At 36.3% G+C, this 27316-nt stretch overlaps 1 protein-coding gene across 3 annotated transcripts in view; it reads left to right on the top strand.

The window, feature by feature from the left end:
- TBC1D32 (TBC1 domain family member 32) overlaps window positions 1-27316 on the top strand; it is a 249792-nt gene that overhangs the window by 163878 nt on the left and 58598 nt on the right. For 2 of the 3 annotated variants that reach the window (XM_004044609.4, XM_055389797.2), the window contains exons 24-26: window positions 918-1040; window positions 4353-4461; window positions 5302-5395. In XM_004044609.4, the coding sequence (XP_004044657.2) occupies window positions 918-1040; window positions 4353-4461; window positions 5302-5395 (326 nt within the window). Of the gene's footprint in view, window positions 1-917; window positions 1041-4352; window positions 4462-5301; window positions 5396-25592; window positions 25656-27316 lie in introns of all 3 variants that reach the window. The other variant, XM_055389796.2, reaches the window with a different exon arrangement.

Below are 27316 nucleotides of genomic sequence, written 5' to 3'. Positions count from 1 at the left end.
ATTTTGCTCATCTCATCTCGTATTACTGCCACATTTTCCTGTGTGATTTAAAAATGGACTTTTAAAGTTTGCTTGAATCAAAGATCAAAACAAAATCTTGACATTTGGTCCTTTTTTTTTTTTAACTTGTAAGAGTTTCTTTTCACCTCTGTTTCTTTTAAGACTTTTTGTTTTCTGAACAAATAATATATATATAATAATGTGTCGGATTCTCAAAACTCTGAATTTGATTGACTGTTTTCTCCTTACAGTGTTTTTAAATATGTTTCTCTAATGCCTGTGTTTCCTGTAAACTGATAATGAGCTGTATAGGATTGATTAGATTGAGGTTCAGTTTCCTGGGCAAGAGTACTTCATAGACAGTGCAGTGTGTGTCCTCTTGCATTATAATAGGAGACACATGATTTCTGCTTGTATCTTTTAATAATATTAAGATAGATAAGTGGGCTTAGGTGTTCTTAGCTTGATCTGACAATTATAAAATTAGCCACTGACATTTTATCTAATGAACATTTTCTAGATTGGCAGCAAAATGATGATTCTGTCATAACTTTGGTAATTAACTGCTGAATAAAAAGTTATGGCAATTTGGAGTTTTTCTGGTTTTGCTAAAATTCTCTGATGAATTTTTAAATTAAGTGGCAGTTGAGAGGAAAATTTACTATTTATGTAGATTTAGATACATTTTAAAAAATCTAGATTGGAAATTACCCATGGTCTTTTAAAAATACTCAGAACAACTTTTGAAGAGGAGATTACTATTCTAATTTATTAAAAATATATCTGAAATAACTAAATGATACTTTCTGTTAGATTTAGATTTTGATGTACAGGTATTACTTTGAGACATCAAGGATGTAATTATGCTTTTGGGACATGTTTTACACAATCTACGTTTATTTTTCTTTTTTATATAGGTTATTAAGTGTGATATGCTGTGATCTGGACACTCTTCTCCTGTTAGAGGCTCAGTATCAGGTATCTGAAATGTTACTAAATGCTCAAGAAGAAAATATCTTGGAGATTTCTGAGAGCCACAGGTAAAAATGGGTGATTAAAACAGAGTAACAGCAGTTTTCTTTAGAGATGTTTTGTTAAGACAGTAATTTTTGATATTGTTTGTTTAATGTTTTTCTGCTTTCTAAATTCAATCAATTTAAATAACAGAATACAAAGCAACTAAAGTGTAAATGTCACAGAAAGATTATAATAGAAGTGTTTGGAGAGTGCTTGCAGAGTACTACTTTCAAGTCTGTTGCTTTTGTCGTGTGTGTGTGTGTATGTGTGTGGTATGTGTGTATATATATGTAATACATAAAATACTAGGTAAGACCTATCTTTATTAATGGTTCCAATAATAACTTTATTAATGGTTCCATAAACCATATCGCCTTTTAATTCAGCTGCTATTGTAAGATGACCCATCGAACAAAATTTTTGATTTTGTGTCCTTTGCAGAGGCACTCTTTATTCCATCCTCTTAATTATGTTAGTTCATAGTCATAAATTCTGATTATTTCCAAAATGAGGTTATGGTAATATCCTGATAATTTTTTTCATTAATAAATCACACTTGCCATTACCTCAATTTGGCTGACTGTTGTCAAATACACATTCAATAGCTGGCATTGCCTTTATGTCTGTAATTAATTTTTAAAAAGAGTATGTCTGCATCTTAGCCAGGTCTTGGAAAATTATTATAGAGTATATTACTTGATACTCTAGGTTTTTTGTAGAAGGAAAAGATTAACAGTTGCTGAGTATGGAAGCTGCTCATAAGCAACATTTAGATTTTGAATTTAAGGCACCAGGTTTAAAACTTAAGAAAACCTTGACTGAAAATATGATTGTTGAAGTCACTGTAGAAATAATGCATGTCCTAATTCCATTTCTTTAAATGCAGTAATATTTATCAAGGAAAGTATTCTTTAATTAATGTCATTGTATCTCCATCAAGTTTTTGCTGTCTAGCAAAGAGAACTTAAAATGAAAAGTGAATTTAGCTTTTGTATTTTAAGAAATACATTGACTTTTGTATATGGTATAAGGAGGAGGTCCAGTTTCAATTTTCTGCAAATAGATAGCCAGTTCTCCCAGCACTATTTATTAAGTAGAGAATCCTTTCCGCATTGCTTATTTTTGTCAGGTTTGTCAAAGATCAGATTGTTGTAGGAGTTTGGCCTTATTTCTGGGTTCTCTATTCTGTTCCATTGGTCTATGTGTCTGTTCTTGTACCAGTACCATGCTATTTTGGTTAGTGTAGCCTTGTAGTATAGTTTGAAGTCAGGTAGTGTGATGCTTCCAGCTTTGTTCTTTTTGCTTAAGATTGTGTTGGCTATTCGAGGTCTTTTTTGGTTCCACGTGAATTTTAAAATATTTTTTTTCTGATTCTGTAAAGAATGTCAATATAGTTTAATACGAATAGCATTGAATCTATAAATTGCTTTGGGCAGCATGGTCATTTTCTCAATACTGATTCTTCCTATTCATGAGCATGGAATGTTTTTCCATTTGTTTGTATCATCTCTGATTTCTTTGAGCAGTGGCTTGTAGTTCACCTTGAAGAGGTCCTTCACTTCTCTTGTTAGCTGTAGTTCTAGGTATTTTATTCTTTTTGTGGCAGTTGTGAACAGGAGTTCATTTATAATTTGGCTCTTGGCTTGCCTGTTGGTGGTGTATAGGAATGCAAGCGATTTTTGCATGTTGATTTTGTATCCTGAGACTTTGCTTATCAGCTTAAGAAGCTTTTGGGCTGAGATGATGGGGTTTTCTAGATATAGCATCATGTCATCTACAAATATAGTTTGACTTCCTCTCTGTTTGAATGCACTTGATTTCTTTCTCTTGCATGATTGCCCTGGCTAGAATTTCCAATACTATGTTTAATAGGAGTGGTGAGAGAAGCCATCCTTGTCTTGTGCCAGTTTTCAAGGCTAATGCTCACAGCTTTTGCTCATTTAGTATGATACTGTCTGTGGGTTTGTCATATATGGTGCTTATTATTTTGTGATATGTTCCTTCAGTTACATTATATACAAAAATCAACTCAAGGTGGATTAAATACTTCAATGTAAACCCAAAACCCAAAACTATAAAAACCCTAGGAGAAAATCTAGGCAATACCATTCAGGGCATAGTCATGGGCAAAGATTTCATGAGGAAGATGCCAAAAGCAATGGTAACAAACACAAAAACTGACAAATGGGATCTAATTAAACTAAAAAGCTTCTGTACAACAAAAGAAACTATCATCAGAGTGAACAGACAACCTATAGAATAGGGAAGACTTTTTGCAATCTGGCCATCTGACAAAGATCTAACAACACCTAATATCCAGCATGTACAAGGAATGTAAAAAATTTACAAGAGAAAAGCAAACAGTCCCATTAAAAAGTGGGCAAAGGACATGAACAGATGCTTCTCAAAAGAAGACATACATGTGGCCAACAAACATATGGAAAAAAGTTTAACATCACTGATCATTAGAGAAATGCAAATGAAAACCACAATGAGATATCATCTCACACCAGTCAGAATGGCTATTATTTAAAAGTCAAAAAACAACAGATGCTGGCATGGTTGTGGAGAAAAAAGAATGCTTTTACACTGTTGGGAGTGTAAATTAGTTTAACCATTGTGGAAGACAGTGTGGCAATTCCTCAAAGACCTGAAGACAGAAATAGCATTTGACCCAGCAATCCCATTACTGGGTATATACCCAGAAGAATATAAATACTTCTATTAGACAGATACAGGCACACTTATGTTCATTGCAGCACTATTCACAATAGCAAAGACACGGAATCAACACAAATGCCCATCAATGATAGAAAATGTGATACATATACAGCATGTAATACTATGCAGCTATAGAAAGGATCATGTCCTTTGCAGGGACATGAATGGAGCTGGAGGCCATTATCCTCAGCAAATTAATATAGGAATGGAAAACCAAATACTCTATGTTCTCACTTATAAGTGGGAGCTGAATGATGAGAACATATGGACACATGGTGGGGAACAACACACACTGGGGCCTGTCAGAGGGTGAAGCTGGGGAGGAGGGAGAGCATCAGAAAGAATAGCTCATGGATGCTGGGCTTAATACCTGGGTGATGGGATGATCTGTGCAGCAAACCACCATGGCACACGTTTGCCTGTGTAACAAACCTGCACATCCTGCACAGGTACCCTGAACTTAATAAAACTATATAAATGTTAAATGCAGTAAAGAAAAAGAAATAGATTGATAAATATTTCTGCCTTTTTTCTTTACAATCCAGAGACTTGATTTAAAAATTAACACATATTCAATCAAAAGGATGACAAAGGTGATATATTTATTTTTTCAGGGACTTTATAATTGATGGCTTATCAGTGGAGAGAAATCATGTTCTTGTTAGAATAAATCTTGTTGGTGGGCCATTGGAACGGATTTTGCCTCCGAGGATACTCGAAAAGGTGAGTGTGGGGCAAAGAGAAGTGGGATGTGTTTTTCTGACATATTTTGAAGCAAGATAGCCAACTCAAAGTCACCCTAAACTTTACCTCTTAAATGTCTACATTACAGAGTTGAACTTATTACTTGAGAATATTTAGGATGCAAATAAATACTTTCAAACTAAAATAATATTTTTGATGTCTAAGGGTCATGAATGCTAAAGTAGGGTATGTATTGTTTGCATGTGTAGTAGAGTAGGTATTGTTTTATAAGTTATTTTTCTTATGCGCCTTTGAATATTTTACTTTCAATGTCTTTCTCATTCATGATACTTAACTTTTATTATTAAATGACATTATTTTTTATTTTATTGGAAACATTGAGTACCTCTCCTTCCATCAATATTCAAGTATGGGTTTCTCATGAAGGTTTTTCATTTGTTTTCATTGTTGTTAAGAACCTTCTTGCTTTGACTGTCACTCTCGGAAAGATAAGATAGAAATGACTGACAGCACGAGAAAAAGTTTTGTGGAAAAAACCACAGGTTTCTTTTGAAGATTACAATTTTCCTTTTATGAAAAAAAACACAGTAAATTTATCATTATCAATTCTGCTTGCTACAAGTTACCATATGTTTGTCCTCAGTACTAATTTAATATTGTTTCTGTTACAGCTTGTTTTAAGTATTACCCATTGGAATATTGAAGTATAGTATCAAATAGCTTTTGGTTAATTGGGCAACAACTGCAGAATTTATGAGCAAGAAAAGCCAGTTTAAGTTAACAATATTTCAGATAGCTTTAAAATTCAATATTATTTTAGACCACTTCCTAAAGTCATCTGTCTTGCTTCTTTTTTAGAGTGATAATCCATATCCTTGGCCAATGTTTTCATCATATCCATTGCCAAACTGCTATCTGTCAGACATTACAAGAAATGCTGGTATAAAACAAGGTAAAATATTTACCATCAAATGCCATATTATTTTTAAAGCTTTTGTTATAATTTGAAAAAAAGAAAATATTAAGGAAGATGAATATTGACTGCATTTAGCATCTATACATGTGTGCATTTATGCCTATTTCTTTGTTTTTTTTCCTCATGTTTCTTACTAACTTGGTACAGTCATGCACTGCATAATGACATTTTGGTTAATGATGGACCAAGTATACAAAGGTGGTCTTATAAGATTATTATACCACATTTTTACCGTACCTTTTAAAATCTTTAAATATGTTTAGATGCACAATACCATTGTGCTATAATTGCCTACAGTATTCAGTACAGTAACATGCTGTATAGACTTGTAGCCTAGGAGCAATAGGCTACACCGTGTAGCCTAGGTGTAGAGTTAGACTATACCCTCTAGGTTTGTGTAAGATCACTCTACAGTGTTCACAAAGTGACAAAATTGCTTGAGGATGCAATTCTCAGAATATATTCTCATTATATTAAGCAATGCATGACTATTTGTGTGAGGCTAATAATTCTTATTTCTTGTTGCTAAGGTGTAGCTGATCTGTCCAGTAGCAACAGCTGTTTGATTAAAAAAAAAGTAATGGTCTTTGATTTGTTCAATTAATTCTAGGTATGTATCAACAGAGTAGTAATTTTTAGTAACTGCTATGTGCTATACACAGGTCTTGTATACTCAACAACTGAAATTAGTGAAGATTATGGTTCCCACCTTTGTGGAGTCATGAACTCTTACAGAATGCATTCAAATAATTAGATAATTGTATAGCAGTACAATGTGATGGGAACTAAATAGGAAAATGTATAGCCTGCTAGGATAGTCCATAAGCAGGATACTCTTCCAAAGAAGAATATGTATATAATGAGGCATGTAGTTTAAATATTTATTTTCTGAGTAAGAGAAGAGCATTTTTTCTTTTTGGCAGAGGAAAAAGCAGAGGGGCTGGAAGAAGCAAGTTATAGTCAGAGAACTGTGGTAGTTGAACAATGTCTGAGATTTGGAATGTGACAGCAAGAGTGACAGGAAGTAAGACTGAACATGTAAGCCCAGCCATAAGACCAGTGGAGATCAAACTCAGGTGTTTAGACATTATCTTATGAGCCACTAAAATTCAAACAGAATTTTTAGGCTAGAGAATTCTAAGATGAAAGATGAAGCTACATGGCCTATCTGCAGGCCACCACTCTTAAACTCTACCTACTGGATAGAAGCCCAAATTACAAGACCAAAAACATTTTGCGCATATACAGTGCCTGTGACACTTAAGGCAAAAATTCAGCCACAAATAAAGTTTCTGTATAGAGTTGTAGCTCTCTGAAAGCACCCAGAAACAAAGCCAACTGAGTATACTCAACTTACCTCACAGTTAAAGGAACACCAGCCCTCCACATGGCAATTCAAAAAGCCGGAGTGTCCTCTTACCTCCAACCAAATGCACTAGTTTCCCAGCAGTGGTTCTTAACCATATTGAAAGGAATGAAATGACAGACCTAGGATTCAGAATCTGGCTGGTAAGGAAGATCATTGAGATCCAGGAGAAAGTTGAAACCCAGTCCTAGAAATCCAAGGAATCCAGTGCAATGATCCAGGAGCTAAAAGAAAAAATAACCATTTCAAGAAAGAACTAAACTGAACCTCTGGAATTGAATAATTCACTTTAAGAATTTCATAATTAGTCCTAAAGCATAGTCAGAAGTATTAATAGCAGAATAGACCAAGCTAAGGAAAGAATCCCAAAGCTTGAAGACTGGTTCTTGAATCAACTAAGTCAGGCACAAAGAAAAAATAATTTTTAAAAATGACAAAACTTCCAAGAAATATGAGATTATGTAAAGAGACCAAATCTATGACTCATTGGCATTCTTGAGAGGGAAGGAGAGAGTGTAAGTAACTTGGAAAACATTTGAAGTCCATCAAAATTTTCCCAAGTTTGCTAGAGATGTAGACACAAGAATTTAAGAAATACAGAGATCACTTGCAAGATGCTATACAAGATGACCATCCCCAAGGCACGTCATCATCAGATTTACCAAAGTCATTGCAAAAGAAAAAACTTAAAGGCAGCTAGAGAGAAAGGTTGGGTCACCTACAAAGGGAACCTCATCATGCTAGCAACAGACTTTTCAGCAGAAACCTTAAAGCCAGAAGAGATTGGAGGCCTATTTTCAGCATTTTTAAGGTAAAGAAATTTCAACCAAGAATTTAATATCCCACCAAACTCAGCTTCAGGGTAAAGGAAATATAAAATCCTTCTCAGATAAGCAACTACTAAGGGAATTCATTACTACCAGACCAGCCTTACAAGAGGTCATTAAGAGAGTGCTAAACATGGAAATGGAAGATCAAAACCTGCTACCACAAAGACACACTAAAGCACATAACTCACAGACAGTATAAAGGAATTACACCATCAAGTCTATAAAACAACCAACTGCCAACCGAATGACAGGATCAGAATCTCACATATCAGTACTAATACCCTGAATGTAACTGGCCTAAACACCCCACTTAAAAGGCATAGAGTAGCAAGCTGGATAAAAAGATAAGACCCAACTGTCTGCTGTCTTCAAGAGACACATCTCACATGTAATGGCACTCACAGGCTCAAAGGGATGGAGAAAAACAACCACACAAATGGAAAACATAAAAGAGCAGGTGTTGCAGTTCTTGTATCAGATAAAATAGACTTTTAACCAACAACAGTCAGGAAGAATAAAGAAGGCCATAACATAATGATAAAGTTTTCAAGTAAACAAGAAGACTTAGCTATTCTACATATGTATGCACTCAACATTAGAGCACTCAGATTCACAAAACAAGTTTTTCTTGACACAGGAAAAGACTTATATAGCCCCTAAATTATAGTGATGGACTTCAACACCCTGTTGACAACATTAGGCAGATCACTGAGGCAGAAAATTCCACAAAGATATTGTGGAATTAAACTTGGCACTTGATGAAGTAGACCTAATAAGTATCCAAAGAATACTCCACCTAACAATGATAGAATATACATTCTTGTCTTCTACACATGCAACATATTCTATGATTGACCATATGCTTGGCCATAAAACAAATCTCAGTGAATTTTTAAAAATGATGCCAAGCACACTCTCAGACCACAGTGCCATAAAAATGGAAATTAATACTAAGAAGATTTCTCAAAACTACACAAAAACATGGAAATTAAACAACTAGCTCTTTATAACCCTTGAGTGAACAATGAAATTAAGTCAGAAATAAAAACTTTCTTTGAAACTAATCAAAATAGAGATGCAACTTACTAACATCTTTGGGATGCAGCTAAATTTGTGCTAAGAGATAAGTTTACAGTCCTATGGCTTTCATCAAGAGGTTAGAAAGACCTTAAATTAATGATCTAACATCATACCTAGAGGAAATAGAAAAAAAACCCACCTGACTCCAGAGTTAGCAAAAGAAAATAAATAATTAAAATCAAAGAAAAACTGAATGAAATTGTGACACAAACATCCATAAAAAAGATAAGTGAGACCAATAATTGATTTTTCAAAAGGAAAAACAAGATAGATAGACTGCTAGCTGGATTAACAAAGAAAAAAAAAAGAAGATCCAAATAAGCACAGTCAAAAATGACAAAAATGACATTACAACTGATCCCACAGAAATACAAAAGATCAAAATACAAAGAGACTATTATGAACACTTCAATGCGCACAAATTAGAAAGTCTATAGGATATTGATAAGTTCCTGGAAACATGATATCCTAAGATTGAACCAGGAAGAAAGTAAAATTCTGAACATACCAATAACAAATTTCAATACTGAATCAGTAATACAAAGCCTAACAACCAAAAAAAAAAGCCTGGGACCAGATGGATTCATACAGAATTCTACTAGATGTATAAAGAACAGATAGCAATCCTTCTGAAACTATTCCAAAAAGTTGAAGAGGAGGAGCTTCTTTATAACTTATTTTACAAAGCCAATATTATCCTGATACCAAACTCTGACAGAGACAACAAAAAAAGAAACTTTAGGCCAAATATTCTTGATGAACATAGGCAAAAAAAATTTCAACAAAATACTAGCAAATGAAATCCAGCAGCATATTTTTATCCAGCAGCAAAAGTTAATTCACCACAAGTTAGAGTTTATTCCTGAGATGCAAGGTTGGTTCATCATATGCAAATCAATGAATGTGATTGACCACATAAACAGAATAAAAAACAAAAACTACATTACCGTTTCAATAGACACAGAAAAAGCCCTCAGTAAAATCCAACATCTCTTCGTGATAAAAACCCTCAATAGGCTAGGCATAAAGGAACATATCTCAAAATAATAAGAGCCATCTATGACAAATCCACAGCTAACATCACAGCATTATACTGAATGGGTAAAAAGTGGAATCATTCCCTTTGAGAACTGAAAAAAGACAACTATGCCTACTCTCACTACACTTGTTCAACATAGTACTGAAAGTGCTTGCTAGAACAATTAGGCAAGAGAAAGAAAGAAAAAGCATCCAAATAGGAAAAGAAGAAATTAAACTATCTCCCCTTGCTGATGATACAATTCTATACATAGAAAACCCTAGGATTCTAATAAAAGGACCCTAGGAATGATAAATGATTTCAGTAAAATTTCAAGATACAAAATCAATGAACAAAAGTCAGCTTTTCTATACAACAGTATAGATTGAAAGCCAAATCAAGAACATAATCCCATTTGCTATAGCCACACACACACACACACACACACACACACACACACACACACACAATAAAGCCTAGGAATGCATCTAACTAATGATGGGAAGTAGTTCTACAAGGAGAACTACAAACATTGCTGAAAGAAATCAGAGATGACATGAATAAATGGAAGAATATTTCTGCTCATGGATTGTAGGAATCAATATTGTTAAAATGGCCATACTTCCCAAAGCAATTTATAGATTCAGTGCTATCCCTATTAAAATACCAATATCATTTTTCACAGAATCAGAAATATGTATTCTGAAATTCATATGGAACCAAAAAAGAGCTGGAATACCAAAGCAATACTAAGTAAAAACAACAAAGTTGGAGGCATCACATTACCTGACTTTAAACTATACTATAAGGTGAAAGTAACCAACATGGCATGGTACTGGTGCAGAAACAGACACATAGACCAATAAAACAGAATAGAGAACCCAGAAACAAGCCTACACACTTACTATTAGACCTTTTTCAGATGAATAGTTTGTGAACATTTTCTCCTATTCTGCAGGTTGTCTGTTTACTCTGTTGGTAATTACTTTTGCTGTGCAGAAACTCTTTAATTAGGTTGCACTTATCAATTTTTGTTTTTGTTACAATGGCTTTTGGGAACTTAGCCATAAATTTTTTGCCAAAGCCTATGTCGAGAAGGGTGTTTTCCAGATTTTCTTCTAGGAATTTTATAGTTTGAGATCTTAAATGTAAATCATTAATCCATCTTGAGTTAATTTTTGTATATGGTAAGGTAGGGAGTCTTACCCTGTTAGATCAAGAATCTAACAGGGCCTTGAACAAATCAACAAGTAAAAAACAAATAATCCGATTCCCTGACAAGATGGCCTAATAGGAACAGCTCCAGTCCTCAGATCCCAGTGAGACCAATGCAGAAGGCGGGTGATTTCTGCACTTCCAACTGAGGTACCTGGTTCATCTCACTGGGACTGGTTAGACAGTGGGTGAAGCCCATGGAGGGTGAACAGAAGCAGGGTAGCTCTGTTCTCACGTAGGAAGCTCAAGAGTTTGGGGAACTCCCTCCCCTAGCCAAGGGAAGCCATTAGAGACTGTGCCATGAGGGATGGTGCTATCCAGCCCAGGTACTACGCTTTTCCCACCATCTTCGCAACCCAGAGACTAGGAGATTCCCTTGGGTGCCTACACCACAAGGTTTCAAGCACAAAACTGGGCAGCCGTCTGGGCAGACACCAAGCTAGGTGCAGGAGGTTTTTTTTTTTTTTTTTTGTACCCTAGTGTCTCCTGGAATGCCATCGAGACAGAACCATTCACTTCCCTGGAAAGGGGGCTGAAGCCAGGGATCCAAGTGGTCTTGCCCAGCAGATCCTACCCCCATGGAGCCCAGCAAGCTAAGATCTACTGGCTTGAAATTCTCACTGACAGTACAGCAGTCTGAAGTCGACCTGGTATACGCAAGCTTGGTGGTGGGAGGGGCATCCACCTTATTAAGGCTTGAGTGGTGGTTTTCCCCTCACAATGTAAAACAAGCCACCTGGATATTCGGACTGGGTGGAGCCCACCTCAGTGCCTCAAAGCCCCTGTAGCCACACTGCCTCTCTAGATTCCTCCTCTCTGGGCAGGGCATCTCTGAAAGAAAGGCAGCAGCCCCAGTCAGGGTCTTATAGATAAAACTCGCATCTCCATGGGACAGAGCCCCAGGGGGAAGGGGCGGTTGTGGGTGCAGCTACAGCAGACTTAAACGTTCCTGCTTGCTGGCTCTGAAGAGAGGAATGGATCTCCAAGCACAGTGCTTGACCTCTGGTAAGGGACAGACTGCCTCCTCAAGTGGGTCCCTGACCCCATACCTCCAGATGGGGAGAAACCTCACAGCAGGGTTCAACAGACACCTCATACAGGAGAGCTTCAGCTGGCATCTGGTGGGTGCCCCTCTGGGACGAAGATTCCATAAGAAGGAAAAGGCAGCAATCTTTGCTGTTCTGCAACCTCCAATGGTGATACCCAGGCAAACATGGCCTGGAGTGGACTCCCAGCAAACTCCAGCAGATGTGCAGAAGAGGGGTCTGTTAGAAGGAAAACTAACAAACAGAAAGCAATAGCATCAACATCAAGAAGGACCATGCAAAAACTCCATCCCAAGGTCACCAATAGCAAAGACCAAAGGTAGATAAATCCACAAAGGTGAGGAGAAACCAGTAAAAAAAAGCCAACAAGTCCAAAAACCAGAACACCTTTTCTCCTGCAAAGGATTACAACTCCTCTCCAGCCAGGGAACAAAACTTTGGACAGAGAATGAGTTTGACAAATTGACAGTAGGCTTAGAAGGTGAGTAATAACAAACTCCTCCAAGCTAAAGGAGCACTTTCTAATCCAATGCAAGTAAGCTAAGAACCTTGATAAAAGGTTACAGGAATTGCTACTAGACTAACCAGTTAAGAGAAGAACATAAATGACCTGATGGAGCTGAAAAACACAGCACGAGAAAATTGTGAAGCATACACAAGTATCAGTAGCCAAATCAATCAAGCGGAAGAAAGTGTATCAGGGATTGAAGATGAGCTTCATGAAATAAAGCATGAAGACAAGATTAGAGAAAAAAGAATGGAAAGGAATGAACAAAGCCTCCAAAAAATATGAGACTATGAGAAAAGACCAAACCTACATTTGATTGGTGTACCTGAAAGTGATGGGGAGAATGGAACCATGTTGGAAAACACTCTTCAGGATATTACCAAGGAGAACCCTTCCCCAACCTAGCAAGACAGGCCAACATTCAAATTCAGGAAATACAGAGAACACCACAAAGATGCTCCTTGAGAAGAGCAACCCCAAGACACGTAATCGACAGAATCACCAAGGTTGAAATAAAGGAAAAAATTTTAAGGCAGTCAGAGAGAAAGGTCAGGTTACCCACAAAGAGGAGCCCATTAGACTAACAGCAGATCTCTCTGCAGAAACCCTACAAGCCAGAAGAGAGTGGAGGCCAATGTTCAACATTCTTAAAGAAAATAATTTTCAACCAGAATTTCATACCCAGCCAAACTAAGCTTCATAAGTGAAGAAAAAATAAAATCCTTTACAGACAAACAAATGCTGAGGGATTTTGTCACTCCAGGCCTGCCTTACAAGAGCTCCTGAAGAAAGCACTAAATATTGAAAGGAAAAACCAGTACCAGCCACTGCAAAAACAAACCAAAATGTGAAGACCATCAACACTATGAAGAAACTACGCCAACTAATGGGCAAAATAACCAGCTAGCATCATAATGACAGAAACAAATTCACACATAACAATATTAACCTTAACTGTAAACAAGCTAAATGCCCCAATTAAAAGACACAGACTGGCAAATTGGATAAAGAGTCAAGACCCATCAATGTGCTGTATTCAGGAGACCCATCTCATATACAAAGACACAAAATAGGCTCAAAATAAAGGCATGGATGCAGATTTACCAAGCAAATGGAAAGCATAAAAAAGCAGTAGTTGCAATCCTAGTTTCTGATAAAACAGACTTTAAACCAACAAAGATCGAAAAAGACAATGAAGGGCATTACATAATGGTGAAGGGATCAATGCAACAGGGAGAGCTAACTATCCTAAATATATGTGCACCCAATACAAGAGCACCTAGATTCATAAAGCAAGTTCTTAGAGACCTACAAAGAGACTTAGACTCACACACAATAATAGTGGGAGACTTTAACACCCTACTGTCAATATTAGACAGTTGATCGAGACAGAAAATTAACGAGAATATTCAGGACTTGCACTCAGCTGTAGAACAAGCATATCTAATAGACATCTACAGAACTCTCCACCCCAAATCAACAGAATATACATTCTTCTCAGCACCACATAGCACTTATTCTAAAATCAACCACATAATTAGAAGTAAAACACTCCTCAGCAAATCCAAAAGAATGGAAATCATAATAAACAGTCTCTCAGACCACAGTGCAATCAAATTAGAACTCAGGATTAAGAAATTCACTCAAAACCGCACAACTACCTGGAAACTGAACAACCTGCTCCTGCATGACTACTGGGTAAATAATAAAATTTAGGCAGTAACAAGTAAATTCTTTGAAACCAATGAGAATAGACACAATGTACCAGAATCTCTGGGACACAGCTAAAGCAGTGTTAGAGGGAAATTTATAGCACTAAATGCCCACAAGAGAAAGTGGGAAAGATCTAAAATCGACACCCTGATATCACAATTAAAAGAACTAGAGAAGCAAGAGCAAACAGATTCAAAAGCTAGCAGAAGACAAGAAACAACTAAGATCAGAGCAGACCTGAAGGAGATAGAGACACAAAAGACCCTTAGAAAATCAGTGAATCCAGGAGTTGGTTTTTTGAAAAGATTAACGAAATAGACCACTAGCCAGACTACTAAAGAAGAAAAAAGAGAAGAATCAGATAGACACAATAAAAAATGTTAAGGGGGATATCACCACTGATCCCACAGAAATACAAACTACCGACAGAGAATATTATAAACACTTATATGCAAATAAACTAGAAAATCTAGAAGAAATTGATAAATTCTTGGACACATACACCCTCCCAAGACTAAACCAGGAAGAAGTTGAATCCTTGAATAGACCAATAGCAAGTTCTGAAATTGAGGCAATAATTAATAAATAGCCTACCAACCAAAATAAGCCCTGGACCAGATGGATTCACAGCCAAATTCTGCCAGAGGTACAAAGAGGAGCTGGTACCCATTCCTTCTGAAACTATTCCAATCAATAGAAAAAGAAGGACTCCTCCCCAACTCATTTCATGAGGCCAGCATCATCCTGATACCAAAACCTGGCAGAGACACAACAAAAATAAAATTTCAGGCCAATATACTTGATGAACATTGACGTAAAAATCCTCAATAAAATACTGGCAAACTGAACCCAGCAGCATATTAAAAGCTTATCCACTACAATCAAGTCGGCTTCATCCCTGGGATGCAAGGCTGGTTCAACATATGCAAATCAATAAATATAATCCATCACATAAACAGAACGGACAAAAACTTTGATGATCTCAATAGATGCAGGAAAGTCTGATAAAATGCAACACCCCTTCATGCTAAAAACTCTTAATAAACTAGGAACTGATGGAACGTATCTCAAAATAATAAGAGTTATTTATGAGAAACCCACAGCCAATGTCATACTGAATGGGCAAAATTTGGAAGCATTCCCTTTGAAAACTGGCACAGATAAGGATGCCCTCTCTCACCAATCCTATTCAACATAGTGTTGGAAGTTTTGGCCAGGGCAGTCTAGCAAGAGAGGGTATAAAATACCTAGGAATCCAACTTACAAGGGATGTGAAGGACCTCTTCAAAGATAACTACAAACCACTGCTTAAGGAAATAAGAGAGGACACAAACAAATGGAAAAACATTCCATGCTCATGCATAGGAATAATCAATATCATGAAAATGGCCATAATGCCCAAAGCAATTTATAGATTCAATGCCATTCCCATCAGGCTACCATTGACTTTCTTCACAGAACTAAAAAAATGTACTTTAAATTTCATGTGGAACCGATAGAGAGCCCGTATAGCAAAGACAATTCTAAGCAATAAGAACAAAGCTGGAGGCATCATGCTACCTGACTTCAAACTATACTACAAGGCTACAGTAACTGAAACAGCATGGTACTGGTACCAAAACAAATATATAGACCAATGGAACAGAACAGAGGCCTCAGAAATAGCACTACACATCTACAATCATCTGATCTTTGACAAACCTGACAAAAACAAGAAATGGGGAAAGGATTCCCTGTTTAATAAATGGTGTTGAGAAAACTGGACCCCATATGCCAAAAAATGAAACTGGACCCCTTTGTTATAACTTATACAAAGATTAACTCAAGATAGATTAAAGATTTAAATGTAAGACTTAAAACTGTAAAGACCCCAGAAGAAAACCTAGGCAATACCATTCAGGACATAGACATGGGCAAAGACTTCATGACTAAAACACCAAAAGCAATTCCAGCAGAAGCCAAAATTGACAAATGGGATCTAATTAAACTACAGAGTTCCTGCACAGCAAAAGAAACTACCATCAGAGTGAACAGGCAACCTACAGAATGGGAGAAAAAAATTTCAATCTATCCATCTGACAACGGATAATAATACCCAGAATCTACAAAGAACTTAAACAAATTTACAAGAAAAAAACCAACCCCATCAAAAAGTGAGCAAAGTATATGAACAGACAGTTTTCAAAAGAAGACATTTATGCAGCCAATAAACATGAAAAAAAATAGCTCATCATCACTGGCCATTAGAGAGATGCAAATCAAAACCACAGTGAGATACCATCTCATGCCTGTTAGAATGGTGATCATTAGAAAGTCAGGTAACAATGGATGCTGGAGAGGATGTGGTGATATAGGACTGCTTTTCACTTTGGGAGGCTGAGGCAGGCAGATCACCTGAGGTCAGGAGTTCAACACCAGCCTGGCCAACATGGTGAAACCACATCTTTACTAAAAATCCAAACATTAGCTGGGCATGGTGGCACATGCCTGTAATCCCAGCTACCCGGGAGGCTGAGGCAGGAGAATTGAAGCAACCTGCTAGGCAGAGGCTGCAGTGAGCTGAGATAGTGCCACTATACTCCAGCCCAGGTGACAGAGCGAGACTCCATCTAAAAAAAAAGAAATAGGGACGCTTTTACACTGTTGGTCACAGTGTAAACTTCAACCATTGTGGAAGACAGTGTGGCAATTCCTCAAGGATATAGAACTGGAAATAGCATTTGACCCAGCAATTCCATTAGTGGGTATATACCCAGAGGATTTTAAGTCATTCTGTTATAAAGACACATGCACACGTATGTTTATTGCAGCACTGTTCACAATAGCAAAGACTTGAAACCAACCCAAATGCCCATCAGTGATAGGCTTGATAAAGAAAATGTGGCATATGTACACCATGGAATACTATGCAACCATAAAAAAAATTAGTTCATGTCCTTTTCAGGGACAGGGATGAAGCTGGAAACCATTATTCTCAGCAAACTAACACAGGAACAGGAAACCAAACACCACATGTTCTCACTCCTAAGTGGGAATTGAACAATGAGAACATATGGGCACAGGGAGGGGAACATCACACACTGGGGCCTTTCGGGGGATGGGAGGCAAGGGGAGGGATAGCATTAGGAGAAATACCTAATGTAGATGACAGGTTGATGGGTACAGGAAACCACCATGGCACATGTATACCTATGTAAGAAACCTGCACGTTCTGCACATGTATCCCAGAACTTAAAGTATAATAAAACCAACCAACAAACAAATATTCCAATTAAAAAATGGGCAAAGGACATGGACTGATACTTCTCAAAAAAAAAAAAAAAAGACATACAAGTGACAAAAATAATATGAGGCTGGGCGCGGTGGCTCACGCCTGTAATCCCAGCACTTTGAGAGGCCGAGGCAGGCGGATCATGAGGTCAGGAGATCAAGACCATCCTGACTAACATGGTTAAACCCTGTCTCTACTAAAAATACAAAAAATTTAGCCAGGCGTGGTGGCAGGCACCTGTAGTCCCAGCTACTCAGGAGGCTGAGGCAGGAGAATGGCGTGAACCCGGGAGGCGGAGTTTGCAGTGAGCCGAGATTGCACCAGTGCACTCCAGCCTGGGTGACAGAGCAAGACTCCATCTCAAAAAAAATAAAAAAATAAAAAAATATAAAAAATGCTCACCTCACTAATCATCAGATAAATGCAACCAAATCAACAGATACCATCTCACACCAGTCAGAATGGCAATAATTTAAAAGTCAAAAAATAACAGATGTTGGCAGGGCTTCAGAGAAAAGAGAACACTTACACACTTTTGGTGCAAATGCAAATTAGTTCAGCCACTGTGGAAAGCATTCTGGAGATTTCTCAAAGAACTTAGAACTGCCCTTCAACCTAGCAATCCCACTACTGACTATATATCCAAAGGAAATAACTCATTCTATCAAAAACACACATGCACTCGCGTTTTCATTGCAGCTATTCACAATAGCAAAGACATGGAATCAACATAGGTGCCCAACAATTGTGGATTGGATAAAGAGAATATGGTGCATATTCACCATGGAATACTACACAGCCATAAAAAGGAATGAAATCATGTCCTTTGCAGCAACATGGATGCAGCTGGATGCCATTATTCTAAGTGCATTAATGCAAGAACAGAAAACCAAATACTGCATATTCTCATAAGTGGGAGCTAAACATTGAAAACACATACATATAAAGATAGAAACAATATACACTAGGGACTACTAGATAGGGTGATGGAGGGAGGAAGGGGGAGCATGGGATGAAAAGCTGCTGTTGGCTGCTGTGCTCATCACCCTGGTGACAGGACCATCTGTATCCCAAAGCTCACTGTCGCTCAATATACCCATATAGCAACCCTGTACATATTTCCCCTGAATCTAAAATTTAAAAAATACAAATAAGAAAATTAGGTTAAATGAACACTTTTAAGTAGAAAAATATATTATTAGTTCCTAGGAATCAGTGCTCAGAGAAGTATAATTTTATTTTCTCCCCTTAATCTATGATTCAGGAAAAGGAGTAATAATAGTTTCTCTGTGTAACCCAGAATATAACTGCAGATGACTGACTTAGGCGTGAATGGACTGCTGCCAGTATACCCAGTATGGTGTGTCTCCAGGTTACTTTTCTAGTCTCCTAGATGACTGTTTTCAAAATTTCTGTCTTCTCAAATCTTCTCCTTCCACATGCTTCGTTTAGTTAATAGCCATGTTTCCTATTTTATCAATTATGTAGAAATAGCCAATAAAGAGCGTCCTTGTGTTCCTGAGGCATATCAACTCACTTAACTACATCGGTGCCAATTTAGGCTTTCTATTATTATCATGAAGGAACTGCCAGTGTGACTTGTGAAAACCAATTTCTCCATTTGTGCGCTACATTCCATCTGGTTTCTTCTGAAAGATTTTGCTTCTAGCAGTTCTCCCTTTTTCTTTTCTCCCTTATTTCTGGATCTCCAGACTACTGGCCAACACTGTAGATTTTGGACTCATCAGCCTCTATAATCACATGAGCCAGTTACTTATAATAAATCTCCTTCTATATATGTACAAATTCTATTGGTTCTGTTCCTTGGAGAACCCTAATACAGTTGATTTTTAGCATCTATAGTATAGCATGATGGAAGGCATCCATCCTTCATACCAGTCTTCAACTAGCATTGCCTCACTTTTGATCTTGCCTACCCCAGCTTTGTTTACTTTCAAGGCTTTAAACTGTTTTCTCTCTCCAGCTAGAGCCTCCACACCTGTCTGTTCTACTTGCCCTATGTCTACTCTTTAACCTCTGCAAATCATATAGTCATTTAATATCACTTTTCATCAACTTTATACAGACCATTAATCCATTAACCCTTTTCTGGTTGTTATTGAATCCTATTCAGGTAGATCTCCTTGACCAGGGACTTCTATATTATCACCAGTCTCCTGAGTGAACCTGATTTTTACCACTGCAATTTTAAAAATTAATTTATTTTTTAATTTATAAGCATTCTATATATTTATCATGTACAACATGTTTTGAAATATGTGTACACTGTGGAATGGCTAAATTCAGCCAATTAACATATGCATAATCTCACATGTTTATTTTTCTGATGATAATATTTAAAATGACTTTCTTGGCAATTTTCAAATATATAATACATTGTTAATAACATAGTCACCATGTTGTACAATAGACATCTTAAAACATATTCCTTTTATTTAACTGAAATTTTGTATCATTTGACCATCTCCCCCAGTACCCTGCCCTCCAGCTCCTGGTAACCATTCTATGCCCCATTTCTATGAGTTTAAATTTTTCAGTTTGCACATAAGCGAGATTATATAGAGTGTTTTTCTTTCTGTGCCTGGGTTATTTTACCAAACACAGTGTCCTCAAGGTTCATCCATGTTGTCACAAATGATAGGATTTCTCTCTTTTTAAAGCCTGATCTCCCTCTTTATTATCATGTTTTGGCTTGGAGCATCTTTACTTGATCTTTTCGATATGCCAACAAGCATGGTGTTTATTCTCTTATATTTAAAATATCTTCTCTTGGACTACTTTCCCCTCACTAAAATCTCACTTCTGGCCTGCCGTTTACTTCAGAATTCCTTGAAGGAGTTAGCTGAGTATTCCCATTACTCTCTTTCCATTCTCTCTTGGACCCACTTGTAAGCTAATCAGGCTTTCACCCTAATACTCCACGGGCATTCAGCCCACTGGTAAGATCTCAGTCCTCATTACCTAGCAGTATCACTCAAACCTGCCCTCTTTTTTGAAACAATTTCTTCATTTGACTTCCAGAAAATACTCTTGTTTGGTTTTCCTCCTGCATCTCTGATGAATTCTTTTGTCTCATTTGTTGGATCTTTCACATCTCTCTAACGTTTAAACTTTGGAATGCCCCATAGTCAGTTCTCAGTTGTCTTCTTTTTTTCTAGCTACATTACTGTTGTGAGGATCTCATGACTGAAATACTATCCAATATGCTGATGGCTCTCAGATTTATATCTCTAATACTTATCTTTGCCTTGAACTCATATCTCATGTATTAAACTGTCTACTTGACATTTCTCCTAGTAAGTTGAATATATATATGAAACTTAACATGTCTCAGATAAATTTTTAATACTCCCCCAAAATTTGTTCCTTTGGCATTTTTTCCCCTTTCAGAAATGGCAACTGTTTGCTCCCAGTTCTCCAGATAATAAACCTAACGGCATTCATGCACTCGTCTCTGTCTTTATACCCCACATCTAATCTGTCAGCAAATCTTTACATATCTAAAATAAAACCACTCTCACTCATCTACTACCACTCACATTTCTTACCTGCTGCAATGTCCTGCCAAGTGTTTAGTCTGTTCTCAACACAGCAGCCAGAGGGATGCTGCTGAAACATGGGTTAGATCATATTACTCTTCTAATAGAAATCCTTCAATGACTTCCCTGTAGCTTACAAGGCCTAACACATTTGTGACATCTTTACTGGCATATGCTCTGTTTTAGGGAGTGTAGTACTATCTTAAGCCTTATTTAATTGCTTATTTTCCCACCATACTGGATAGGAACTCTTACTTTCTTTCTGTTTGTTTCTAAAGCACAAGTGTTTGAATAAGACATTATTCCCAATTTAAAACTAGTACCTGATACTTCCTCGTAATAAGAGTGATCCTGATATTATTGTGGTTTTGTTAAGGAAGACAGCATGATCTAGGCAGCAATAGATAGCCTAGGAAGATATTTTTACAGGGATTTAGTCAATTCATACTATCTCATTCTGATATTGCTGATATCTGTGTCACTGACCATATACTCTTAGCAGAAAATGGGAAAGTCAGAAGCATGTCCAGCTTCATTCTGTACCTAGGGGAGTATAGTGATGCTTTTTCTGTGAACTCAATGAAAAAAAAATAGAGCTAAATGTGTTTCTAACAGGTATGTGTCTGGTTAAATACCGTTGAATAAAGCTAAACATTAATAGTGCACTTTAAAAAATACTATGCTTAAGGTAGCAATATTTAAGACACCAAAGTTATTTTAACAGCAAGAGCCATCTACTTTCCATTCTTGTTTTGTGATTCACATGTAATGATTCACAGATTTTGTAAGGTGTTAGTTTAGTCATCATTTGCACTGCACAATTTTGGGATATAATTTCATTGTTGTGGGAAAAAAATCACTTCGGTTGTGTGCACATGGTGGCATCCTCTTCATTTGTCTCCCAGCTTCTAGATTTATTCTGTTTGCTACAGTTAGCATCTCATCTGTTAGATTGCCTCTTGTTAGCTCATTGGCATCAGTGTTAACCATTAGATGATTCTTCTTCATCTATAAATAATAATTTTGAGACATCATCTGGTTCAATTATTTTTCTTTATGAACATTTTTAGGGTCACCATATTAAAATGTAAGTGGCCATTTAAAAGCTATTGATCTATACATTCTCTGTGTATGTATGTATACATATGTGTATATATGTACACTTGAATACATGTATATGAGTATATGTATAGATCATCACACACAAAAAATTCACTTCCATGTGGTAGAAATAATTTCTACTTAGAATATCATTTCTCTGTTACCTGAGGGTATAGATAGGTAGTATAATACATACTAATGTTATAACTTATATTATGGTACTAATGTTATAGCTAGTACTATAATATAAGCACTAGTTATATGTACTAGTGTTATAACTTACTGCCTCTGCAAAAGACAAAGAAGAGGCAAGCAGATTGGGTGGAAAAGAATAGTCGTACTATGGTCCAAAGCAAGTACCAGTTAGCATGTTAGGAGCTGTTAAGGTGAACTACTGAAGATTGCCTCATAATTCCCTTCTGTATGGAACAGGAAGGTAGTAAAATAGTAATTTAATTTCTTTTGTTTTTGTTTTTCTGAGCTAAAATTAGATTTCCCAGGAGTTATTACCCCATTGGCTAGTCCACTCTACTGTGTTGCATTTCAACATGCTCAGAATGAGGACTTCTTTCTCAGAGGAGTATGGGAAATTCATAACTTCCATATAGAAAATTAAAAATAGCTTGAGGAATTAGATAGCATACTCCAGTCATTGAAAGCATCACAGAGACACATCTCAAGAAGATGAGATGTTTGTTGTTCTTATTTCCCCATCTAGCTTCCTATATCCATTTTATTACTTAAAAATACTTTTATAATGTTTATTCAGGATGACCTATAAAATAATCAGCATTCTAAATTACATCTATATCCTATTTATCTTACTACCATGGAATTTCTGTCTTTATCAAGAAACCTTTTGGATGTATATTTACTCAGTTGAGGCTGCTATCTTTAAAGAGGAGACTAATTTTTCTGGTCATTTTTTATATGTTTCTAGTGCTACTAATGAGACCAATAGAACATCCGAAGTGGCGCTGACTCACAAGGTTACTGGCAGTCATGCCACTTGGCATTAGATTGCCTTTCTCTGATCTTATGCATAAACATTCATGCCAAGTCTGCCCTGCAGACAGTGGCTGAGTGACAGATGAAAGGAGTACTTAGACAAAGGTATCCAGTGAAAGAGCGGGCTGGGGGACTGCCAGCACTAGGGGCCAAAAAGAGTTTGCAGCCCCCCTAAGCTGGCGATGCTCGCATTTATTTAGTACAGATTTAATGACAAAGGCTTGGAGCAAACACAATTTGTGGGTAATAAACATTGTTGACCCCTCGAGTAGAGAGCAGTCTTGTGCATGAATGATCAAAAGTCGGTTTTAGGACAACATAAGTAAACAAGCTATCTAGATAAACTCCTCTACATTCCCTTGTTATTTGCTTTTTGCTATTAGCTAAAGGTAAGAGGATTAGGCTGCCTTTAGCCATAACCTTTTCCTAAAGCTTTTGCAAAACCTTCCGGCTTTTTAAAAAGGTTTGTGTCTTTCCTGTAACTTTTTTTTTTTTACAACTTTTCCCACCACCCTGACCGAACTCCTACACATTCATGCATAAGTTTCTGTGTGAACATGCATTTCATTTCTCTTCAGTATACCTAGGATTGGAGTCGCTGGATTATATGATAATCTATGTTTAATCATTTGAGCAGCTGACATAAATTATTTTCTATATCTCTTCATCTGACCTTTTGATCTAACTATTCCAGTGGCTATGAAGTGGTATCTCATTGTGATTTTGATTTGTATTTTGCTGATGACTTTTCATGTGCTTTTTGGCCATTTGGTATCTTCCTTTGAGAGTGACTGTTCCATCACTTTGCCCATTTTTAATTGAGTTATTTGTTTTTTAATAATTGAGTTGTAAGAGCACTTTATGTATTCTAGACATAAGTTTCTTATGAGATAAGTGCTTTGCAAACTTCACTCCTTAAAAGACATTAGGCTTATGCCTCTGATCCTTTGCTCTTGATACTCCCTTTTCCTGGAATACTAATTCCTACTCTTCCCATGGGTGTCCTGTTTAAACCTTTTGAGCTTAGTCTAAATGTCACTTCTTCAGAGAAGTTATCTCCACCTTATCTAAAATATATTTCTTCTCTTCCTTATTTCTCTCTCTGGACCTTTGTTTATTTCTCTAAGAGTATTTATACCTTACAGTGAGTTTATGTATTTATGTATAGTCTACTACCCTAAAATGTAATTTCTATGAAGCAAAGATGCTGTTTGCCTTAAGTAGTAGGCAGTACATAAATATTTAATGAATGAAAAAGTAAATAATCAATGCTGGATTTCTTTCTCCTGTATTTTTTCCATTATCAAGCTCTCTCTTTGACTCTGTCACTGGACATTAAAACTTTTGTTCAGGCTAATCTAAAGTAAATTTAGGAATTTTTACTCATATTTGGAATAACCTCTTATTTCACTCATGTTCTGGAGTATGCAAAAGTTTGCAGTTAGAAAGCTTCTTGAGTTAGACTTCCATATATATTATTCATGAAGTAGACACCTTTATTATAGTTATTTCATCATTTAGCAAGTGGTACTTTACATTTTTATGGCACATAAAAGGTGTGCATTGTTAGCATTACATCCTATTTTTTCACAATTGAAAAAATAACTAAAATATGTACAGCCTTTTAGTCTGCGATTACTTCAAATTTAGTCTTTTATAGCTTCAGTATCTTACTTGACTACCTTCTCCATCACATTTCTGCTTATCTGATAGGAAATTGATTTTCTACCTGGTAAAATATTCTTTTTCAAATACTATATAAAAGAGTAAGTTATATGGTTATAATCATTCCTTTTAATGTAATATACCAAATAATATTAAAATCTTTACAGTCAGATCATTCCAATACTTTTAGCCAGATAGTTTCAGATGATATTATTCCTCTGTGAGAAAACAGATCATTTTAAAGTTAATAATATGTAAGATATAAATATCCGTCTATAGTATCTTTTTTTTTTTTTTGCCCCAACCTGATGTAATTTTTTTTACTACAAATTAAATGAGATCAGGGTGGGGGGAGGTGTATATTATATAAAACAGAAGCGAATTCTAGTTAGAACTTGTTTTTCATCATTTGTAAATTTTCAGCTCTGAATGAATTCAGTATAAAATATGTCTTGAATCATTGGGTTCTATGTATGAGCCAAATGTCCTTGAAAACCATATTATGCTCTTAGGTAAAGACCATGATGCTAAGCCACTATATTGCATCTATATTATTTGCATAGTTTTGGCACTTTATAAAAGTAGACAAGTGAAAATACAAACCCCTGGCAATGTTAATGCATTAATATTTTGGGGAATGGAAAAGGTATTCCTTTTGTAGGTATTACTATATATAAAGTTTATTTTGAATATTTTATAGTTTCAAAATACTATTTATAGAACAGTTAGAAAATTATTGCAATGCATTTTGGTTAATAACAAAACTAATGATAGATAACATTTCTAAATCAGAGATGGGGCCAAAGAACAAGAATACCATATTCTGTGTCTCTGGAGCTATGCAGCATTCAGTGAGTGAGTAAAAAAGTTCTTGGGTTTTATAATTATAATCTTAGGATGCCTACATATTTTATCACCTTATGCTGATATTAAGGTTTTTTTTGCATTAAAAGATGTTGAAATTTAGCCTTCTTAACTACAAATGTCTATTTTTTTCACTAGAACAATATCCTTAATTTAGCAAGATAGTTTTCATTAATCTATACTGATTTTGTGTAACAATTTTTCTTGTTCTTATTGGATATATATCCTTATTCACTGGTGTTGATTCTTGCTGATACTTTCTGCCTTTTCAGAAATTAAGTCTCCGTCCATGTCTCTGATGAATTATTGCCATTTCATTTACAAATTGATGACAATCCATTCTCCAATTCTAATAGTAAAGATTTAAAATTGGAATATTACCTGCATAGTATGTGGAAATAAACTTTTTAAGAGAGAAAAGGGGAGAATGAGATGGACTGTAACTGCAATTGCATTTTGATAAAATAATGAAAATTGCCTGTTTAACGAATGACTGGACTGGATTGCCTTTGCAAGTGTGATGAATTATGTAAAATTTAGGATTACTAATTCTCCTCCAATCAACTAAAAATAGAATCCCCTAGGCATGAGTAAAAATTCTTTGAAAAATAATATGGTATGGCTGGGCGCGGTAGCTCACGCCTGTAATCCCAGCACTTTGGGAGGCCGAGACGGGCGGATCACAAGGTCAGGAGATCGAGACCATCCTGGCTAACACAGTGAAACCCTGTCTCTACTAAAAAGACAAAAAAAATTAGCCAGGCGTGGTGGCAGGCGCCTGTAGTCCCAGCTACTCCAGAGGCTGAGGCAGGAGAATGGCGTGAACCCGGGAGGCGGAGCTTGCAGTGAGCCGAGATTGCTCCACTGCACTCCAGCCTGGGTGACAGAGCGAGACTCCGTCTCAAAAAAAAAAAAAGAAAAATAATATGGTACTATATGAAGTGTAATATAACATGATGACAGATATTGTGTGTGCTTATTTTAAAAGGCTTTTGTATTCTGTCTTACACATATAGTCTATAAATACTTTTTGTTGATATAGTCTTTTATCAAATATTTATCTAGGCCTTTATGTCAAGTCAGGCATTTTCTCATGCTTTTTTCTTTTCTTATTGTTTCTAACCTTGGAATTAAGATTTATTTTCTGCAGATAAAGGTAATTGACTTTTATTTGACATCAACCTATGAACTGAGGAAACTGGTAGTATGACTGAGATTATGGTTTTCCCCCTCTGTAGTAAATCTTGAGCTGCAGCTATTGAGATGACTAGAAAATCAGAATAAGTATTTTCTTTTGATAACTAAAACTTAGTTTTCATGTATTTTTACTGTCATATCTATCTGTAGCAGAGAAAATAGATCTTCTACTAGTGCAGGTGCAGTAAGATGACAAGGGAAGACTAATTCTTCATTTGTTTATTTCCACCGATTTCTCCCATAGTAAGTGCTTAGTTATCAAATATTAATGAAAAGCAAACGTGGGATGATAAATCCAAAATGAGGAATAATCTATGTAAGATATAGATGACATACCTTAAACCACAGTTGTTCACACAAAATAGAGACTTGTCAGAATTTGGATACTCCCAAATTTATAGATGGAATGATGTATAAATTCCTTGTATTAGTTTTCTGTAGAATTGCTTCTCAGG

This window comes from Gorilla gorilla, chromosome 5, assembly GCF_029281585.2.
Source record: "Gorilla gorilla gorilla isolate KB3781 chromosome 5, NHGRI_mGorGor1-v2.1_pri, whole genome shotgun sequence".
NCBI lineage: Eukaryota > Metazoa > Chordata > Mammalia > Primates > Hominidae > Gorilla > Gorilla gorilla.
This window is presented reverse-complemented; position numbering and strand designations above follow the sequence as displayed.